The following is a 20334-nucleotide window of genomic DNA, read 5'->3' as shown; positions in this document are numbered from 1 at the left end:
TGAATCTTTTAGAGAAATTTTGTATATTAAACAGAATAACTTGTGCTTTATTGAGCACTTACCATATCCAAGCACCATGGATGGTACTGTTAAATGCATTGCTTTATTTAATCTTCAAAACCACTTTAATGGTGTACTTACTATTATTATCCCCATTTTACCCATAAGGAAGCTGAGACAAGGAGAGTTAAAGATCTTGCTTAGTATATATTCTATACCAAAAATTATAAAGCCATTGAAGAGCAGTTAACCTGGTCTCCTACATAATGTTCTTAATCATATAGCCCCAGATTAGGTATTTTGTTTTGTTTTGTTTTGTTTTTTGAGGTACCAGGGCTGGGGATTGAATCCCAGACCTCATATGTGGGAAGTCAGCCCTCAACCAGTAAGCCAACATTGGCTCCCCAGAGTTGGTTTTTTCATTTCTTTGCTTATTGTTTTTGTTTTAACAAATCAATTTTATCGGTACATAATAAAGCATACAGTTCATCCAAAGTGTACAATTAATGATATTAAGGTATAATCACAGTTGGGCATTCATAACTTCAATCATTATTATTATTATTTCAATAATAATAAATAACAAAAAACAGACAAGAAAATTCTTCACCTCTCAATCTCTGTTTCCCTTGCTGTATATTGCACCTATTTCTGGCTATTCTTGCACAATTATTTATTTATTAGGTTTATTGAGATATATTCACATACCACATGATCTATCTAAAGCGTATAATCAATAGCTTTTAGTATAATCACAATGTTGTATATTCATATCACAAAAAAATTTTAGAATTATTTTATTACTCCAAAAAGAAAAACTCCATACCCCTTAACATGCCTTCCCTAGGGCTACCTAACCACTAATCAAATATCATCTTTATAATTTGATTTATATTTACTTTTTTTTTTTTTAAGATTTATTTATTTCTCTTCCCTTCCTCCCCTTTGTCTGCTCTCTGTGTCCATTTGTTGTGTGTTCCTCTGTGTCTGCTTGCATTATCTGGTGGCACTGGGAAACCGTGTCTCTTTTTTGTTAAGTCTTCTTGCTGCGCCAGCTCTCCATGTGTGCAGCATCACTCCTGGGCAGGCGGTGCTTTTTTCACGTGGGGTGGCTCTCCTTACAGAGCTCACTCCTTGTGCATGGGGCACCCCTACGCAGGGGTGCCCCTGCATGGCACAGCACTCCTTGCTTACAGCAGCACTCTGTGTGGGCCAGCTTGCCACATAGGTCAGGAGGCCCTGGGGATCAAACCCTGGACCATCCATATGGTAGACGGACACTCTTTATCAGTTGAGCCACGTCCACTTCCCTATATTTACATTTTATATAAATGGAATCATACGATATATTACAGAGTATATTTAGTTCCTGGTAGGGCAGTCATACAGTATTAGTCCTTTCATGTCTGGCTTGCTTCACTCAACATGTTCTCCAGATTCCTCCATTTCTTACAGCTGCGTAATATTCCATCATGTGAATGCACCAGTTTGTTTATCCATTTATCAGTTGATGGATACCTGGGTTATTTCCAACTTTTGATAAAATTGCGATGTTGGTTTTTTGGGTTTTGTTTTGTTTGGTTTGGTTTGGTTTGGTTTTTTTTTTAGGAAGCAGTAGGGACTGAACCTGGGACCTCCCATATGAGAAGCATGTACTTAATTGCTTGAGCCCCCATCTGCTCCCCCAGATTAGTTTAATTGAAAGTGAATTGATACCCTGTGAATTAAAAAATGAATTGGAGTTTCATAAAAATTACATATATATATATTCCTTATTTTAAAATGTAAGCATTATAGGAGAGCATCATAACACCAGAAATTTCAACTCCAAAAATAGCAGGTATACATTTTTATGGTATACAGACACATATACGCATATGGGTAGACAAATAATTTTATAAATCCATGTTTTTGGCCCCACCCCTCCTACCCTCAGGGTTAGACATGCACATGTATGTATAAGTGTGTTTATTTTTATTTTTGTAAATTTTTCAGGAAAAAGCCAAAACAATGTTGGACAACCTGAGGAAACTGGAGAAAGGACTGTTGAAAGAGATGGACTCAATCCTGCAAAATGAGCATCTTGATGTGGATAAAGTTGTTAATCTCTTTCCTCGGTGTACAAAAGATGAAATTAGAATTTATAAGTCCGTTATTAGTTCTTCGTGATCATATAAATGGTAAATAATCTTTCTCAAAGATTCTTTCACATTGGTAAATGATGTAGCCTTGTTTTAGCAGATCTAATTTTTCTTTAATAGCATTTAAATGATTTTGACTTTTAAAATTGTTCATAGTCTTGCTGAAATATTGGGGAAAAAAACAACAACATTGGAATTGCATATATGTATGTTCCTTGGGATGGCTAGGTGTTACTTTAGGTCATGGACTTATGTTTATTTTTCTTTTAACCACAATAATAAACTTTTCTGTCCCCCAAATTAAATATTTAATTCTGCATAAAGTATGAAACAATAAAATACTAAAAATGTTAAAATTATGTTAAGTGTTAAAATAATGGAATTACGTTTGGATATGGATCCAAAGTATGGATTTATATTTATTATAATTATGTAGTGCCCTCATACTATTTTCTCAATATTCAAGACAACAGATTTCTTTAGTAATGGAATATATTGTCTCTAATAGTTATTTGTGCTTTAGGCAAATATTAACCAATTCTGACAAGAAAATTTTCTGGATTTCTATATTGAGTCTCCATCATTACAGTGTATTAATTCTGCTAGTGCACTTTTACTAAATTCAGAGATATTCTTTGTTAAGACTTGGCTGATGAGCATTTTTTCGGGCCTTCCCAAACTAGTTTATCTGGGAGAGTAGCGAATAGGATAAGAGAACCATGATGCTAGGAGATATTGTTTCTGTGTCTCAAATCTCTTCCATCTTTTACTTCTTTCTGTTTTCCTAGTGAAAACAGGAACAGGAATGGAGTAATGGTCAGTGAAACAGAATTATTAGTGTATTAGGAACATTAGTATAAATTAGTAAAGATTATCAGGACTCAAATTTGCAAATAAAAGCAAAAGGCTCTCTCTGTCTAGAGGAGCCCGCCTATTTCTGTCCTCCTCTCCCATTTCTCAGCAAGCTCTGTTGTTTTCCCCCATTTCTCAAGAAATTCTTTTCCTAGCCTAACTTTAAAAAAAAATACTATCCAACTTGAAATTATGTATTTTTTTGGTTTCTAGAAATATCGATTTTGAGTATTGATTACATTATTATATTATATTGTTCACTATCATTGCAATTAGGATTATAATAAAGAAGTGGCCAGGAGGTTATTTAAAGAGTGCCCAGGAAGTTTTTTTTTTTTTTTTAAGTTCTTGTATAAAAACCATAATCTGCTTGATATTGCTTATGTCTAATACAGGGTTGCCTTTTCAAAGGAAAAGATGTCTAACACAGGTATTCAGTTGATTCTAAATTTGCTTTATATAATTATATAAATTCTTAAATAAATTCTTCCTAAATCATAAAGACCCCTGGCTACCCACCATAGTCTTCCTTCTTTCTTTTAATAGATGAAAGTGCTCTATTAAAAATTTAAATCTGATCACAAATTTCCCTCCTAAAACTCTGTTCTTAGGATAAAGATGCATTCCTTCACAAATACCAACAAGATCCTGCAGAACTGTCCCATTTACATCTTATTATGCTTTCTCAGTTGTTTTACATTATTGAACTAATAATGGGACTTAACTCATGGTTGTCTATATCAAACTCCATGTAGTAATTTCCTTCATATCATCAGATAGACTTAAATATGCATCTTAACTCACTAAAATTTAAAGTCTCTTATAGTGTAATCTCAACTACCTCCTCCCTGATCTCCCCCCTTTTTTTGTTCTATTTTAATTAGAAATAAAGTTAGTTCAGTACTGAGATAGGTTTATAAATGAGGAACAATATATCAAATTCATTCTAGCTCTTTAATCATTAGTGAAAAAGGTTTAACAACACTGCAAGTTACCGGTGGTAAGGAGAGTTATGAAAGTCCCGTATGATGTTATATACGTTTGTTTTGTCAGTTCACAACTATTACTATTCACTTATTGTTGATCTATGTTTATGTATGAGTGCTTATACTTCAATAAATTAAAAATAAATAAATAAAAGGGCAGGAAGCCTCAATAACTGCAATGAGGAAGAAAACTTCATGGACTGATGGAGGAACTGTGCAGCTGCCATTTGATATGCTTTGGAGAGAGTTGCTGTTAAGGCATATTGTCCCCTCTGTTCTTGCTGATAATAAGCAGGGAACAGTACAGTGTTCATTTAGAAAGTCTTCCAGTGACCTGGCCTGGAATAAATATATTTGTCTTCCCCTCAAAAAAAAAAAGATTGGAAGGCTTGTACTCTATAATTTAAATTGGTAATTGGGCTTTACATACTTGTGTGCCTAATTAATGCCTTGTGGTATATTTTAGGAAACTTAGGGTTTATTAAATTTCATCTGTGTCTTAAGAGTTAAATATATGGTAGCTAAAATTAACTTTCTTTTTGGTCAGCCTTTAAACAATATTTATTATTTCCCATTATGAACCAAGGGAATAATAATCTAATGAAGTAAAAATTTTAGAGAAAATGAGTTTGGTCTTTGAAGAAAATGTCAGTTTATATATTAATCTTCAAACAAAAATTTTGTCTTAGAAATAATTACGCCACCTAGAATGTTGTACAGTTCTTTCCTATAAAATTTGCCTAAAACAGGTCTCTAAATATCTCTTTAAAATTAATTGCTTCAATTGTTTACCATACCAATTGCAGAGAGTTAAAATCCTGAAGAATGGCAATACATTTATGATTCTGAACTGTTTCCAGTCATCTCTCATCACATGACTTCCTATTCCTGGTAATCTAAAGTAATTTAATGTTTTATAGGTTATGAGATATGTAGGGGCAACAACCAAGAGCTGTATTCTGCTGCATAGCAAACAATAATTTTAAATTTTCCTTGCTTTTAGAAACTTATCATTTATTGTTATTCTCAAAATGCCAAGCACACTTTATCTTATTCTATAAATATTGAAGGCAGAGCATAAACTAGGCATGGAATTATTCATTGAGAGCTAAGATAACTTGACTATGCTAACAATTAGTATAAAAGGAGATTTTAATCAAAGTTTTATCAGATCATTTTCCCAGCTGTGGCCCTGTAATTAAAAATTATGAAATGTGTGAAAAGGATTCTAATGTTATTTCATTCATTCATAAAAAGTATTTGCTGAATGCATAAGTGGGTAAAGCACTGCACAGAGCTCAGAGGATCATGAAGAATAGAACAATATCAGGAAACCCATTTAAGGAAACATTGAGAAATGATAGAAAAAAACCTTTATATATGGCTTCTGCATTATTCAGATCACTCAAAGAAGACAGATTGGCAATACAAGTTAAAATAGCTATTTTATTGAGAAACTTGTTTTGTCAGTGGCAAAGTAACATTTACAGATATTTTCATTTAATAAAATTAGCCTATCCTTAATTCTAAAAACATCTCTTAAAAGCTTTTATTATATGAAACTGCAGTTCATGCTGATCCAGGGTTTTCTTTTAGTGTTTCTGATGGAAAAAGATGTTGCAAATTCCCTCGTGCATAAAATAGAACATATGTACTATGATTTGTTCACAAACAAAACAAATTTTCCATTTGATTTTGAGTTGTCTGCATGCATGGGAATTAATGTCTCTGGTTTTAGTAACTATAAAAGTCAGCTGGCAGAGCAATGAGACTTTACAAAGCTTACCCTAGAGCATTCAGTCATAATGTGGTCATATTTTTTTTAAAAAAGTTCCTCAGGAAAACAATTTTGCTTAAAAACATCCCCATTCCTCAACTAAATCATAACTTAAAACTTACAGGTTAATACTATGCGACAGTATAATTTACTTGTTAAATATACCAGGCTTCATGCAGTTTTTTTTTTTTTTTTTTTTAATTACATATACGTTGCTTTAAAAGGGCAATGACATTAGCCCTATAAACTTTTTTCTACTTGGCTTTTACATGAGACACTGAAAGTGTGATATAATCAAATAAATATTTGAAATGTGTTATAAATAAGTACAGACAATAACTATGTAGACATTCAAAGGTCATGTGAATGGTATCAAAATGAAATAATATAAATTTTGAGTCAAACCTTTTAAATTCACTGAATATAAATTTATTTGTAGCCAATATTTAGTAATTTTTCAATATATAGATTTTTATACATGGGCATTTAAAAGAGACTAAATTCTAAATGTAACAGGATATTAGGTTTAGGATTTTAAAGTTCTTGGCTTGAACTGTATCTTTTTTTTAATTGCAGGGAAAAGGGTAATAGTGTTATCCTTCTGTACTATGATGCTTTGTGCAAGCACTAGAAATATTCCATGGCAGTAATTTTCTAGAGGAAATTTAAAGTCTATTCAAATTATCATTTGTAGTACAAAAGTTAAAGATCATGCTATATGTTTGTTGAAGGATTGTAGAAATGATAGTACTTATGGAAGTTCTTATTCCCTTTCTAATTGCCCAGATTAGTATTTTAGTTTGAAAGACAAGAAAAAATTAACTTTAAAATAGTAATACTTCTAAGAAATAATAATATTCTAGTTTTCCAATGAGTACCATTTGTCAAGGAAATGGGGAAAAGAAAAAGAAAAAGAAGGCCTCTTATTAGAATCATTAAAACCCTTCTTTAGGAGGTGCTATCAATAAGTGCAAAGTTATCATAATTTAAGGTTTGTTTACTGCCAGCAGTACACCTGCCAAATTTAAAGGAATAGTTAATTGGATGTTGATTTTGAAACTATAATAGTTGTAGAAAGCAGTGATTTTTAAATGTTGGCAAATTAGTATTGTTTATGGTAATTATTCATTATTAGAACTTTAAATTTTGGTTTGCTATTATCTTTTTCTTGTCATATCTGTGCGTTTTACATACACATAAAATCAGAGCTCATCAAATCCCTTTACCTTACAGAAGAGACAAATGAGGCTCAGAGAGGTTATGGCTTGCCAAGGTCACACAGCTAATTACCAACAGATCTGTGGCACACTCCACATTGGGTTCTGTCCTTCATAATTTAGGTTTTAGGGGAATGTGAAGATGGAGATGAATGCTCAATTTCTTTATATCTTTCCTGTTGAGGGATGTTTGCATTAATAGCAGGACTCTGTTCAGGACTCTTTTGAAGAAATCTGTAAAACAAGTACTCATCCCGAAATTCATATTCGTTGGTAATATGTTGGATGACTCCCCCTTGCACCAGTCTGTCTCCATATATCACAGCTTCACCACGGTCAGAGGCAAGGCCGACTTCAATTAGCCAGTTCACCAGGTCACAGCCACAGAAGGTCCCAGCAGAAGTCTTTGCACCACACCTATATGTCAAAGGAATGATTCACCCATATGTTCTGTAAATCTGGTATCAGCACTGCATGATGAAGGACAAGCAAAGAAAAATAGAAGGAAACAAGGAAAGACAGCATGGTAGTTTAAAAGTATGACAGAAATGACACTATTCTGAATATAAAGAGTTTAACTTGTCTGACTCTAGAGAGACCTGCTGGAAAAAAAAAATGCTGATAATGCTTGTGAAAACAGAAGCTTAAACAACAACAAGAAGAAACATGACATAAATAATGTATCTTTTTTAATTATAATTTTTGCTTTGTGTTATTATGACATAAATAATGTAAATGCATCAACAAAGAAATATTTTAAGATGGTACTGGGAATTGAACCCAGGGCCTTGAACATGGGAAGCAGCACTCCCACTGAGCTATACCCACTCCCCAGATGCATGGTTTTTATGATCAGATCTGTTCTGTAGACAGCTGACTAGTATGTATTTCTTAACATACTTAGTTTTAACAAGTAATTTAATTGTCTCAGAAATAGTAAAAATATTTTATAAGCTCTTAAATGACTGTTTTTAACTAAACTACTCAAATGAAACTTTATATTTTCAGCTTCCATAGTGCCTGCAAATAGCCTTTTTTTCTTGCCTTCAGCAGCCAAGGCAGTCATACTAATGTGTTTGTCAGAAATTTGCTTCATTTGGAAGCAAGGAAAAAATAAGTGTGAGGTTTAGCTACAAATTTAAGATTTCAAAAATGTACTTTGATTATGAATTTACCTCTTGATTATTTAGAATTTATCTTCCTGATGCAAATGTAGGGTCCCTCAAGTATGAGCAAATAAACAAGGCAAAAATCCAATGAAATGAATTCTGTACATTTTCATATTAATATGCAGTAGACAACATGAATCTGTCCACAAGCATCAGTCAAGCTGTAAAACCTAAAGTGCTTGACATTAGGATGCAGTGGCTGAAGATCAAGATGAAATGAGAAATAGGTGGCAAAAATTTAAAACATTTAACCACAAATGAATATACATTAGTTTCATACAAAAATTAGAAAAGGTTAATAAAAATGAACATTTTTCTCAAATACATAAAATCACATTTTAAAATCAGCATTCCACGTAGTGATATCTTAATTTATGCTCTGCAACTACAATCATCACTTTCAACAAAAGCCTGAATATTACAACCTATGTCTGAGCCTTCCTGATTGTTGATTTTTCATTTATAGCCCAACACCTTCTATACCAGGCACTGACTGAATACTTGTTTTCTCATGACTGTGACCAGGCAGCTTTTTATCAGCCCATGGATTCATACAGAATGGCAGAGAATGTGACGCTGCAGAGGCTGTTGAGCCTGGAGAGCAGCAGGAGCAGGGCAGTACCACTACCAGTCAACCCATTCGGCCACATGGGATCAGGGCTGCCTAGTAGCCCTGCCAGTTGCAAGAACTCTGCTTCCAACGGGTCTGCAATCACAATGGCCTGGAAGGAACTAATGTAAAGTTCCCTTTTTTAGTTTTAAAAAGCAGTTTTAAATTATTGAAATTACTTCATTGGTGGTACCTTTAAGGGTGGGAAACTAACTTCTTTTCATAATTTACCATGTGCCAGCAACTGTTAGGACATTACATACATTTTGTCATCTACTCCAACAACCCAAGAGCCAGATATTTTAAAGAGGAAAACAGAGATTTAGAGGAGTGAACTCCACCAATGTTACACAACTTATAAGTGGCAGATCCAGGAGTTGAATTTAAGATTATCCACAGTGAATTTCCTTTCCACTTTGTATACCAGGCACCTTCTGGCTATGGTGACATACATATGTTAAATATAGTGATACTATATGTAAGTAAATCACCTCAATGGTAATTTGCATAAATTTCCAAATTTTCAGTTATAGGTATAAAAGTTGTTTGGCTTTTATGTTTTGTTTTGCTTTTATGATGACAAAGAATACTGGCACTATAACATTTGTATCATTCATTATTTCCTGTGGCATGCTCCATACCTTAAGGATTAGAAGAATAAATATGATGTCACAGATGGAAGATTTAGACTTGAGGTGAAAAACAGAGAACAGAAAACTAAGAGATTTAGGAGATAGGGAATATAAAATCACTTTTAAATCCAATGTATCCCAAAGTTTTGTGAGAGTCATTAATGGCCAATATGAATTAAATGTTAATATTCTATTATATTTTGGTGGTTCATTCTAAGCTAAAGTTTTCATAATTTATATGAAAATCAGAAGTCATATGACATTTTAAAAACATTAAAACCAAAGTGACTTGGCTGTTTTACATGGTTTCTTAAACTATAAGCTGACCCATAGCTATTTTACAAGTATATATGTTACTGAAACTAACAATCATGTAAGTCAGTCACAACCACTTTAGTTTGCCTGTTATAAACCCAAAGATATCATCTGAAAATATAATTGTCTGGAACCTGTACTGGCAATTTGCTTACCTTCTTTCTTTGACAATGTTTTGGATACACAGGTCACGGTGATAATGGATAAACTGTTGACAGGTCATTTTTATTTCCTCAGGAACAGGAGACTCTCTGTTTTCTGCTGTTTCTTTATTGTTCCACAGGAATTCAAGTCTGAAAAGAAAAAGTTAAGGAGGCCATTTTAAGGAAAAAAATAAAAGTACTCAGGGAGAATCCTCCTTCCTTGCCTCACCCCTGCTCTAAAGTGGCTGTTCCAAAGCTGTCATTCACCAAAGTTGTCATCTATAACACCCCAGGCATTGTTTGACTCATTTCACTTTCTGCCATTTTACTTTTTGAAAAGATGACTTACAGTGATCAAGTATTTCATTTAATCATTTTCTGTTTTCAGTACTAGAGGGAAATAACAGAATGTGGAGTACAAAACAATTCTGTTTCTACCAGCCAGACAATAGATATATTGACTATTTTTCCTTATAAAGATTATAAAACTAATAACCAATCATTGATAACCAAGTTCAGTGATTTTCCTTGTTGAGTGACTTTCCTTCCTTCATGAAAGGATTATGACTCAAGAATACATCTTAATAATGATTAATAAAAATAAAATAATGTAGTGGGAAGAGGAGTGAAGAGAGAAGGAGGAAGAGAAGAACAGTTATCATTGACTAGGCATTTTGTAAGTGCCAGAGTACTTAAAGCAGTTTAGTCCATTTAATCCTCATGACAACCCTATTATTATCCCCACCATACAGATAAGTCTTAGAGAGGTTAACAGCTGGTAAACCACTATTTAGCACTTACAAAAATTTAAAACTATCAAGTACTTTTCATGTAGTTGGTAGGACAAATTCTATTAGCACTTCTAGTTTCTACTCATTTTGACTTTCAAAACAAGTGAGAAGTACAAGGATTTGCCCTCTTGCCTCTTTCTCCCATTCCCAAATTAGAATATTCCCACTTCATTATTTTTCAAAGGAAATCCATGATCTGAATTCAAAGAAACCCTTCACCAAGCTAATATAAAATAAAAAATTTAGAAAGAGAAAAACTTGGATTTTTGTATAACTTGTCAGTACGATAGAAAAAGAATCTTATTGTCAAAGGAGAAAGACAATATAGACCTCTGGGGCCACGCCACCTTTTATATCCATTTCTAAATACATTTTCAAGATTCATTTTACTTTATGTAGTAAATGGCATAGATAGAAATCAGCATCCACCAATTCTTGTTAAAATGCAAATTACAATGCTGGATATATAATAGTACTTCCACTGTTTTCTCTGCAATTATTTACAACAAATATTGGAATCAACACATAACCTTTCTGTGGCATTTGGTGGTCTCCTAGCAGTTACTAACGGTAATAGAAGGGCTTTGTCATCACCTTTACTGAGATAGATTTAATTCGAAACTAAATTTACCTTCTTTTGAAAGGTAGGATGATTAAATGTTTGTCCAATCCAAAGATTCCAAAAGAAATAAATCCCTAAGGAAGAAACAAAGTTATATTTTCTGAACTCAAAAATAAAACTTTACTATAGAACTTAAAGCCACCAAATTTAGTTCCTGAGGAAACAAACCTACAGTGATTCCAGCAACATTTAAAATGGAACAAACAAGGCAGGTCTCCTAAAGTCAGTCCCCTGAGGCAGGTATGACTTTGCTGCCTAGTTCCAGGATTTTGTCCTGCCAATAATTGTCACAATTTTGTATGATAAGTTAGACTTTCATATTTTTAGAGTGGTTGGGGGAGGTAGAAAAGAGTAGTAAGAAGCCAGTTAAGGGAAGTGACTTTGGCTCAACTGATAGAGCGACTACCTACCACATAGGAGGTCCAGGGTTCAAACCCAGGGCCCCCTGACCCGTGTGGTGAGCTGTGCTGATGCGCGCGAGGAGTGCCGTGCCACACGGGTGCCCCCCACATAGGGGAGCCCCACGAGCAAGGAGTGCACCCCATAAGAGAGCTGCCCAGCACAAAAAAAAGCTCTGCACACACACAGAGCTGACGCAGCAAGATGATGCAACAAAAGATTCCTAGTGCTGCTGACAAGAATACAAGCGGACACAGAAGAACACACAGTGAATGGACACAGAGAGCAGACAATAGGGTGGGGGGAGAGGGGGAGAGAAATAAATAATAAGAAAATAAATATTAAAAAAAAAAAGCAGCAGCCAGTGAAGAAGATCCTAGAATACTGAGTTAATGCCATTTACTCATTTTCCTACTTCCTGACTTGGGTGTTAGAAATTACTTGTGGTTACAGATCCTTTACATTGAAAGAAGTGGGATGGAGAAGTAGGATGCCTCCATGTAGGAAGTTAATGTCAGCCCTACCAGTAATGCCATCTCATGTATCTGAATGGAAATGAGAAAAGAAATGTGCTGTAAATAAATTTCCCATGAATGTGACAGAGATTACTAAAAGCTAGACTCTATTTCCTCTATTTGGTTATCTGTTTTTACAGTTATCTATCAAGACATGGGGTTTGTGAAAGGACATTTTGGGGATTTTAAGAGACAGGAAAGATGCTAGATGAGGGCAAATAAAAAGTTTAACTATTTTTTACCTTGTCTAGTTACTCTACTGTAATACAGATGAATTATGTCTAATAAATTTCTAAACAATTGAAAGTGCTGAACAAACTTGTTAGCATGGCAGCTTATTGAAGAAAAATGAAAACATTTCAGGCCATATATCTTTGTTTTCTCCTTTTTTAAAAAGAAATATCTTCAACTGTGCTTAAGTATTTAAAATTATTTTTTTCTGTTAAAACTTCAGAAATTATAGAATTAACAAGTTTACAGTATCTGACTATAATACAGTAAATCAACAGAATTTATGGACATGGAACAGGCTAGTGCTTAGGGAAGGGGTTTGAAGACTCAGGGTGATGATGCAAACTGGCACCAGGTATCAGCCACAGATCAGGATGATTAAGAATGCTTGGTTTTAGGGTGATAGGTTAACAGTGGCTATCTGGCTGGCAGGCTGGGATAAGGATTTGAGTGCAGACTGCAAGGAATGGAGAAGGCAAAATATTACATAAAGGACTAACTTTCTTTACCCCAAAACTAAAAATAACCAGAAGGGAATGATCTTGCCATAGCACCTCCCAAAGAGGAGACTGGAAAGGGAGCAGCAGTTGGTGTCTCTCTCGCTTCTTTGAACCACTTGAGCCAGAGGCTGTGTGGCCAGTATTTCAAAGGCAACATTACTGGCATTAGTTTTTGTTCATGATGCAGCTCTATGGAGGAATGCTTCCTCAGCCCAAGTCCTGGGATGACTAGGCTTGGGATGGGCTTTCTGAATGCAAAATCCAGAGTAAGATTATGATTTTTCAGCCTAGTATTTAATACTAGGTACAAAACAGATCTTAAACAGTACCACAAAGTGAGGTGGGCATCAGGTGGTCCATGGGATGCTTATGTCCGTAATAAACTAATGATTGAGGTCATTTGTCCATCTAGACATAGCTTTTTTTTTGGTGGGGGGTGATGTATGGAACCCTTGTATGATGTTATGCATGTTTGTTTATATTTTTAACAACAAATCAATTTTATTGATACATATTAATAAAGCATACAATTTATCCGAAGTGTTCAATTAATAGTATATGGTATAATCACATGGTTGTGTGTTTATCACTTCATTAAGACATAGCCATTTTTGCTCATATAAATAATGGCAGAACAAACTGGAAATATTTAAAGAAAGTAATGTTAGAAAAAAACTTGCTGAAACATATACTGACAAAGGTTAAGTAACTTATAAAGCAAATTATTTAAGATTTAACAGCCAAACCTGGTGATTTCAAAGAGAGCATGTTTTCAACCCAATACTCAAACTGAGGACTAATATTCTTTAATTAAAACATAAAGGGTCGAAGTTGGGATCAAATTTGAAATTGAAACATATAAAAAATATTTTCCCAGCATGAGAAATGTCATTTATCCTTAAATACTCATTTTCTTAGTGATAAAGACAGTAGCACCCAGCATATTATTTCTTGGAATCTTAAGTTTCCTAAATCATAAGCTGGGAATGATAGTATCTACCTTGCAGGTCTTGTGAAGTTTAAATGAGATAATGAATGTAAAATGTTTAGCAATACTTGGTGTATAACATGCTCTCAAGGAATAATAGTTACTATCTCTGGCCAAAAATTTATACACTACATGATTTTTTAAAATATTTATTTTTTTTAAGAAACCTGAAAATGCAAATGAAATGATGTTCCTTGATTTAAGTGGCTAAACTAGAGACTTAAAAAGAACTTAGGACCTACTGTCCCTACTTAAAATTATCAATCTTTATCTCTAAATCAGAGCAAAGAACTATTTGGTATTTCTGACTGAAATACTTAGTATACATTCTGATGACTTTAACCAATATAATAATTTATCTTCTACTAGAAGAGAGATAGCAGCTGCCAGCTGTCATGCATACCACCAGCTGGCATACAAATCCAACCTTTTTGATTTAAAAGAAAACAACATCTGCACCCCTACCCCTCAATCAATCTACCCAGGAAAACAGAAAAAAAAAACCCAAGTTCTCAGTAAATAAATACCTGGCCAAAGTTAAACACAGCACAGAAAAACTGTAACTCAACATACAGTCTTCCAGGCTCTTGGTTGAATAGCCACCATAAACAACTGAAAAGATTCTGTAAAGGAGAAAATATACTTTAAAATGAAGTCAGCTTATCATTACTTTCCATCCAGAGCATTGTACAATAACTTTACCTATTTAATAATTGGGGGACAGGGGAGACTAAGGGAAAAAAACAGAATATATAGGCTTTGTCTTTTGAACAAGAGGTTTCAACCTCTCCTCCCGACAGATGTCATTCAAACAGCCTCTATTCTCATTGGAACTGAAGCAAAAAGACATGAGCCATAATACAGAAGCTTACATAATATATCAGGTCTGCTGACTAGCCTAAGACAGGACTGATTTTAAAATTAGTTTCTACACAATGAAAACAATCACATCACTAAGTCGCAATTCTTGGCAGCATTTCGTACTTTCTCATTTTTTGTTCTTAAACAGCAATTAAAATGGTGCTGGCTGATTATCACAGTATATAATGAGTATCCCAGTATGAAAAGGATTCCTTCATGGGTTACATGGTCCATCTCTTTATCCCTAAGTAAGTTATACTTGAACTGTATCAAGAATTGTACAATAATAACTGATAATTCACAAAAGGCAATATACAACTAATATTAATCAAAGAAATACAGTAATCAAAGAAATGCATTAAAAATAAAGTGCTATATTCCAATTATAAAATAATCAAATTAAAAGATTAATTATAAATAATTTATAAGATTGAATGCTGCTGAGAGTACCCCTTTGGAAAGCAATTTATTAGAATACATCCAAAGTCACCAAAATATTTATAAGTCTTTGATATAGGTTTCCTAACTTTGGAAATCTGTCATAAGGAAATATAATACATAGAGATGTTTATTAGAACTGGGAATAATCCATAAGGCAGTGGCTGAGTAAATGATAATGTAATTACTCTATAGTTTATTGAGGAGCCACTTAAAGTAATGGGTATGCATTCTATTCAGCAATATAAAAATGCTTGACATTAAGGGACAAAAGCAATATATAAATCTGTATGTAGAATTGTAACCATGAAAATCTATTAAATTAGAAGGTAGTGGTATGATGGGTATTTTCCCCCTATTCTCTATTTTGTAACTAGTCTATGAAGTGGTTATGTTATTTTTATAATTAAAACTTTTTTTAAAAGGTTATTTATATGAGGAATATCTTTTGAGAGAAATTTTGTCATTTTATCCACAGAGGTCAGTCAAGGATTACATTAAGCATAAGTGGCCGTGCACAAAGCTTAGAAACATCTGGTTTTACCAATTCTAGGTTCAAAGCATAGAATTAGTAAATGATTCAAAGCAGAATAAGCTATTGGAGTACTTAAGCAACAGAGTAATGTGAATTATTCATTCTCTTTTCCCTCTAAAGCACTAAGCTCAAGATTCCAATTCAAAGAGCCTAGTTGCCACCCTTCTTGAAATAGGCAACTAAACTATTCCCAAATGTCTGAGTAAAACCTTGCCAAACATTTAAGGAAAAGGTCCCCAAACAAAAGCAGAAGAAACATTTACAGCAAACAGGCCAATGATGAGAAGTAAACACAGCAACACATGTCGAGTCAGTTGTGGGTCTCCACTCTGTCGATACTGTTCTTCTTCCTGGGCTAATATGCAGCTCTGGGAGTTACAGCGGCTCACACAATGATCAGCTATAAAACAGTAAGTATAACAATCTGTAATCACGGCTTTTTATTTAAATGCATTTAAATTCATAATGACTCCCTCGGCAAACCAACACATATGCACATTCAGCCAAGAATGAGTATATTATTTCAAATGAAATCTGAGGAAGACGTCTTCATGTTGTTTTAGGAGAATTCTAGTTGTAAAGTATTTTTAATATGGAAAAAAAACAGAGGTAGTATAAAATAGTATGCAATAGTTCCCCCTCTGATTCAAATACATATATGCATACAGACATTTGTATGTAAGTATGTATGTTTGTTTATTGACCAAGTTAATAGCTCATTTCACCTATATGGTTATAAGAACTTCCTTGTTTTTTTTAAAAAAATGAGTATTCTATCTATACAAGATTATTACCCTATTAGCCTTTTCCTCTATCTTGAGAATCGAAATCCTGAAACAGTTTTGGTAGCATCTGCAGAAATTCTATGTGAAATTATTCTGAGGCATAAGGATAAGAATCTTTTATTCCCTAAGTCCATCCTCAATAGCCCAGCAGCTCTTACCTTTCTCAAACGAAGGAGTTGCAGGCCTGCTCGTGCTTGCATTTGCTCCTGGCTCTGCTGATGGGCACTGTAACTCACCATTTCCCATGGAGCAGGAGCAGCAACCTATGTAGAAAAAAATAATATGTCAGGGTAGAGCTCAACTGCCAATAGAAATGGACAAGCTCAAGAGATAGCAAACAAAACAAAAATAACCACTCACATAAACACAAACTTACTATGCAGCATCAGTGGAAATGTTTTCACACAATATCTACAAAAAATATGCAAATGTGATTACACAGAAGCTAATATTTAAAAAAGTGTCAAAGGATCAGCTCTTTTAAATATGCTCTCCTCCTCACTGTATAAGACAAGAAAAAAATCTTTTTATCTAAGTTGTTTTTCAGTTGCCTTTGTGCTTTGGGAACTATGAGTTTGAACACTTTCCTAAAATGAAGTCTTTATTTTACCACTTTTTAAAACCACGTACTAATGTTTTATTGCTTACTATAGTAAATTCAAACTCCTTAGCCTGAATTTGAAAGCTTTCCAAGAATTTGCCCTCTCTCACGACCCAACCACCCCAATTTTTCAACCAAAAATCCTTCCCCTTTTTTCAGGACAATTCTTTCATGCCCTCTACAAGCCACTTGCTTATTTGTGTCCCCTGGCCTGGGCTGATATGGTGTTCCATATGCCTGGAATTCCCACTATCGTCAATTCATTCAAACCTCCTTTAAGCTTCAACTCAAAATTCATTTCTTTCAAGAATATGTAGTTTATCAGATGCAGTAAAAACAATTATGTATTTTTTCCTTTTCACATATATACCTCTGAAAATCCCTTGCTGGTTATAGGTAGATTGGTTTACAGAAATCACACTGAGACATCTGCCACAGAGCTGTAATTTCTCCTCTCTATAGTCAGAGAATTGCATGCAGTATCTTTTAAAACATTTTGCACACATATATACATGGTGCTCCTTGGCGTGGATAATAGAATAACAGCTTAGTAATAACATGTATTAAAATTTAATATGCTAAAAAATGAATAACTCCTAGGCTGAACCTTTCATTGATAATGTACTTAAAATCTTGAGTAATGTACTTTAAAAAAAAAAGATTTCAAAGTATAAAAACTACATTCTATAATAAGCTATTACAAATATCCTTCTAAATTTAAGATAATGATGCCATCTCAAAGTTTAAATAGAACCAAAGAATAATAGGAAAGAAAATAAAGAGATTATCAGGTCCAGCCCTCTATCTTCAGAGACTTGGGACTTAAATCAGCTAAGATAAAATCATACACAAATACACACACATAATAGTGGCCATCATGAAAATGCAGTGGTGTTTTTTTTCTTCACTTATACAAGGGTATATTAGTGGCTCATTAGTTTCCTCTTTATTTACTGATGATTGAGCTCATATTAAGAGAAGTTAATTTTCCTTTCAATCATAAATTCCATGGTTATAACATGTGCAAATTATGGATCTCTCTTAAATATGCAGTGAAGGACAGAGGTGAGGGAACTATTTTGGATTACTGAGATTTGGGAAGGCCAGGCTGGACATGTAAGCTGGTGTATGTTAATACCACTAGCAAAGCAGAAGAGAGGAGGATTCAGGGAAGGAGAACAACCAGACAGGTTTAAAAACCCTTTTTCCCAGGAACATATGGAAGTAGGAAAATAAAGAAGTTCTTTGCCATAATAGTTTTCAAAGGAACTTCAGAGAACCATGGTGTACCTTATCCACCCACCCATCTATCCACCCATTCAACAATATTACTAAACATGCACAAAGGGCCTGATACCATGCTAATAAAGAGGCTGTAATGGTAGGCAAGTGAAACAGCAATTAATTGTCTAGTGGGTTCAAAAGATAATTTAAAAAGCAATTATAAAACAATGAGATAAGAGGACAGAGAAGCATAAGCAGTACAGAAGGTTTCCAATGGTGATAAGCAATAACTGTCTTCTGGCTTTCCATTTATTTATAGTATAGGTGAAAGTTTTCCCTCTGGAAATGATGAGAGGATTCAAAGAAAGTCTATGTTAACAGCTTATTTGCTATTTTAAAAGACAAGTAAAGAGGGAGCAGCAAAAGTCTCTGGCTTAAAACCCTTAGAGAGGGGAGGCGGACTTGGCCCAGTGGTTAGGGCGTCCGTCTACCACATGGGAGGTCCGCGGTTCAAACCCCGGGCCTCCTCGACCCGTGTGGAGCTGGCCCATGCGCAGTGGTGATGCGCGCAAGGAGTGCCTGCCACGCAGGGGTGTCTCCCCATGTAGGGGAGCCCCACGCACAAGGAATGCGCCCTGTAAGGACAGTCGCCCAGCGCGAAAGAAGGTACAGCTTGCCCAGGAATGGCACCGCACAACGGAGAACTGATACAACAAGACGACTCAATGAAAAGAAACACAAATTCCTGGTGCCGCTGGTAAGGATAGAAGTGGTCACAGAAGAACACACAGCGAGTGGACACAGAGAGCAGACAACTGGGGGGTGGGGGAAGAGGGGGAAGGGGAGAGAAATAAATAAAAAATCTTTCAAAACAAAACAAAAAAAAACCCTTAGAGTTCTCCACAGATACTGTCAGGCCTCTACAGCCAATTCTAAAACACCAGTTAGAATTGGAAGACAGTAAAACATTAGATGACACTACACACTAACTGGAGATGGTGGTTTTTAAGCCCTGCCTAAAAACAAGCAATAAACTGGTTTATAGCATAAATGGAAGAATCCAGAAAGAAAGGAAAGAAAGGATACCAGGAATGATCAGAAAATACTCCAGACTTAGGGTAAGTAGTTTTGAAAACTTTTAGTGAAAACATTAAGTATAATCTTTGAACTTTGACTTTAAAAGGGAAAATGGTCAAGAGAGATAAAAACTATGAAATTTTGATGATGTTATTACAAATGATCTAGCAAAGAAACCAGTGAGCCTGAATTTTTAAGGCCAACGACTAAAGGTATTGAGAGGTACAGCAACAGGAGTGTCTGCAGGGGAGCAAAGAAAGGAAAGGTTTATTGGGTAGAGCAGAAGAGGCTGAAGGGGAGGGCCTGGCCAGTGTGCAGTGAACAGGGCCTGGCCAGTGTGCAGAAGGGCCTGAGTGCTGTGTGAAGGGGTGTAAGGTGATTCAAGCTCTGTGAAGAAGATGAGTCTGGTGGCTGCACATAAAACAGATTGGATCAGGGAGTGATGGGAGACAGCAGAGAGACTGGGGACAGAGTGGGGAGATAGGAGGTAAGAGATAGATGGAGAGACCCTGCAGAGAGAGAGAGTCCTGTGCTGATGGTTAATTAGCTTGAGAGCGAAACAGAAGAGAGGGTGAGCCTGGCAGTCCTGAAGAATGGTAGACCCACTGAAAGAAAACTGTTAAATCTCAAGTACATTTTAAAAAGGTTTAAAAAAGTGCTAGCCACAAATTCAGAAAGAGATGTAAGAATATATAAGTAGGCAGTTAGAAATCTGGGATTGAATTTAAAGAGGTTAGAATAGAAAAAAAAATTCAGGAACCATGTATATAAAGGGTTGAAGTGAGAGCCATAAAAATCTTTCTCCTATAATCTAGTAACTACTATACTTGTAATAATCTTCATTGTATATGTAAGGAGACATGAATAAAAATGTTGACTGCAGCATTTGTTTCTAATGGCAAAATATTAGAAAGCAACCCAAATA

At 34.7% G+C, this 20334-nt stretch overlaps 2 protein-coding genes across 4 annotated transcripts in view; one reads left to right on the top strand and one right to left on the bottom strand.

Moving 5' to 3' along the window:
* Nucleotides 1–5202, top strand: part of SCRN3 (secernin 3) — a 57117-nt gene extending 51915 nt beyond the window's left edge. For both annotated transcript variants that reach the window (XM_004476802.5, XM_058300629.2), the window contains exon 8: nt 1996–5202. In XM_004476802.5, the coding sequence (XP_004476859.1) occupies nt 1996–2169 (174 nt within the window). In that variant the 3' untranslated portion in view covers nt 2170–5202. The remainder of the gene's footprint in view (nt 1–1995) is intronic.
* A 203-nt stretch (nt 5203–5405) lies between these two features.
* The window catches only part of GPR155 (G protein-coupled receptor 155), a 54237-nt gene continuing 39308 nt past the window's right edge, over nt 5406–20334 (bottom strand). The window contains exons 11-16 of one of the 2 annotated variants that reach the window (XM_058300627.2): nt 16666–16770; nt 15986–16122; nt 14416–14511; nt 11265–11329; nt 9855–9992; nt 5406–7390 (exon numbers count right to left, since the gene is read on the bottom strand). In XM_058300627.2, coding sequence (XP_058156610.1) covers nt 7093–7390; nt 9855–9992; nt 11265–11329; nt 14416–14511; nt 15986–16122; nt 16666–16770 — 839 coding nt within the window. In that variant the 3' untranslated portion in view covers nt 5406–7092. Of the gene's footprint in view, nt 7444–9854; nt 9993–11264; nt 11330–14415; nt 14512–15985; nt 16123–16665; nt 16771–20334 lie in introns of both variants that reach the window. The other variant, XM_058300628.2, reaches the window with a different exon arrangement.

The sequence above is a fragment of the Dasypus novemcinctus genome, chromosome 7, assembly GCF_030445035.2.
Source record: "Dasypus novemcinctus isolate mDasNov1 chromosome 7, mDasNov1.1.hap2, whole genome shotgun sequence".
NCBI lineage: Eukaryota > Metazoa > Chordata > Mammalia > Cingulata > Dasypodidae > Dasypus > Dasypus novemcinctus.
This window is presented reverse-complemented; position numbering and strand designations above follow the sequence as displayed.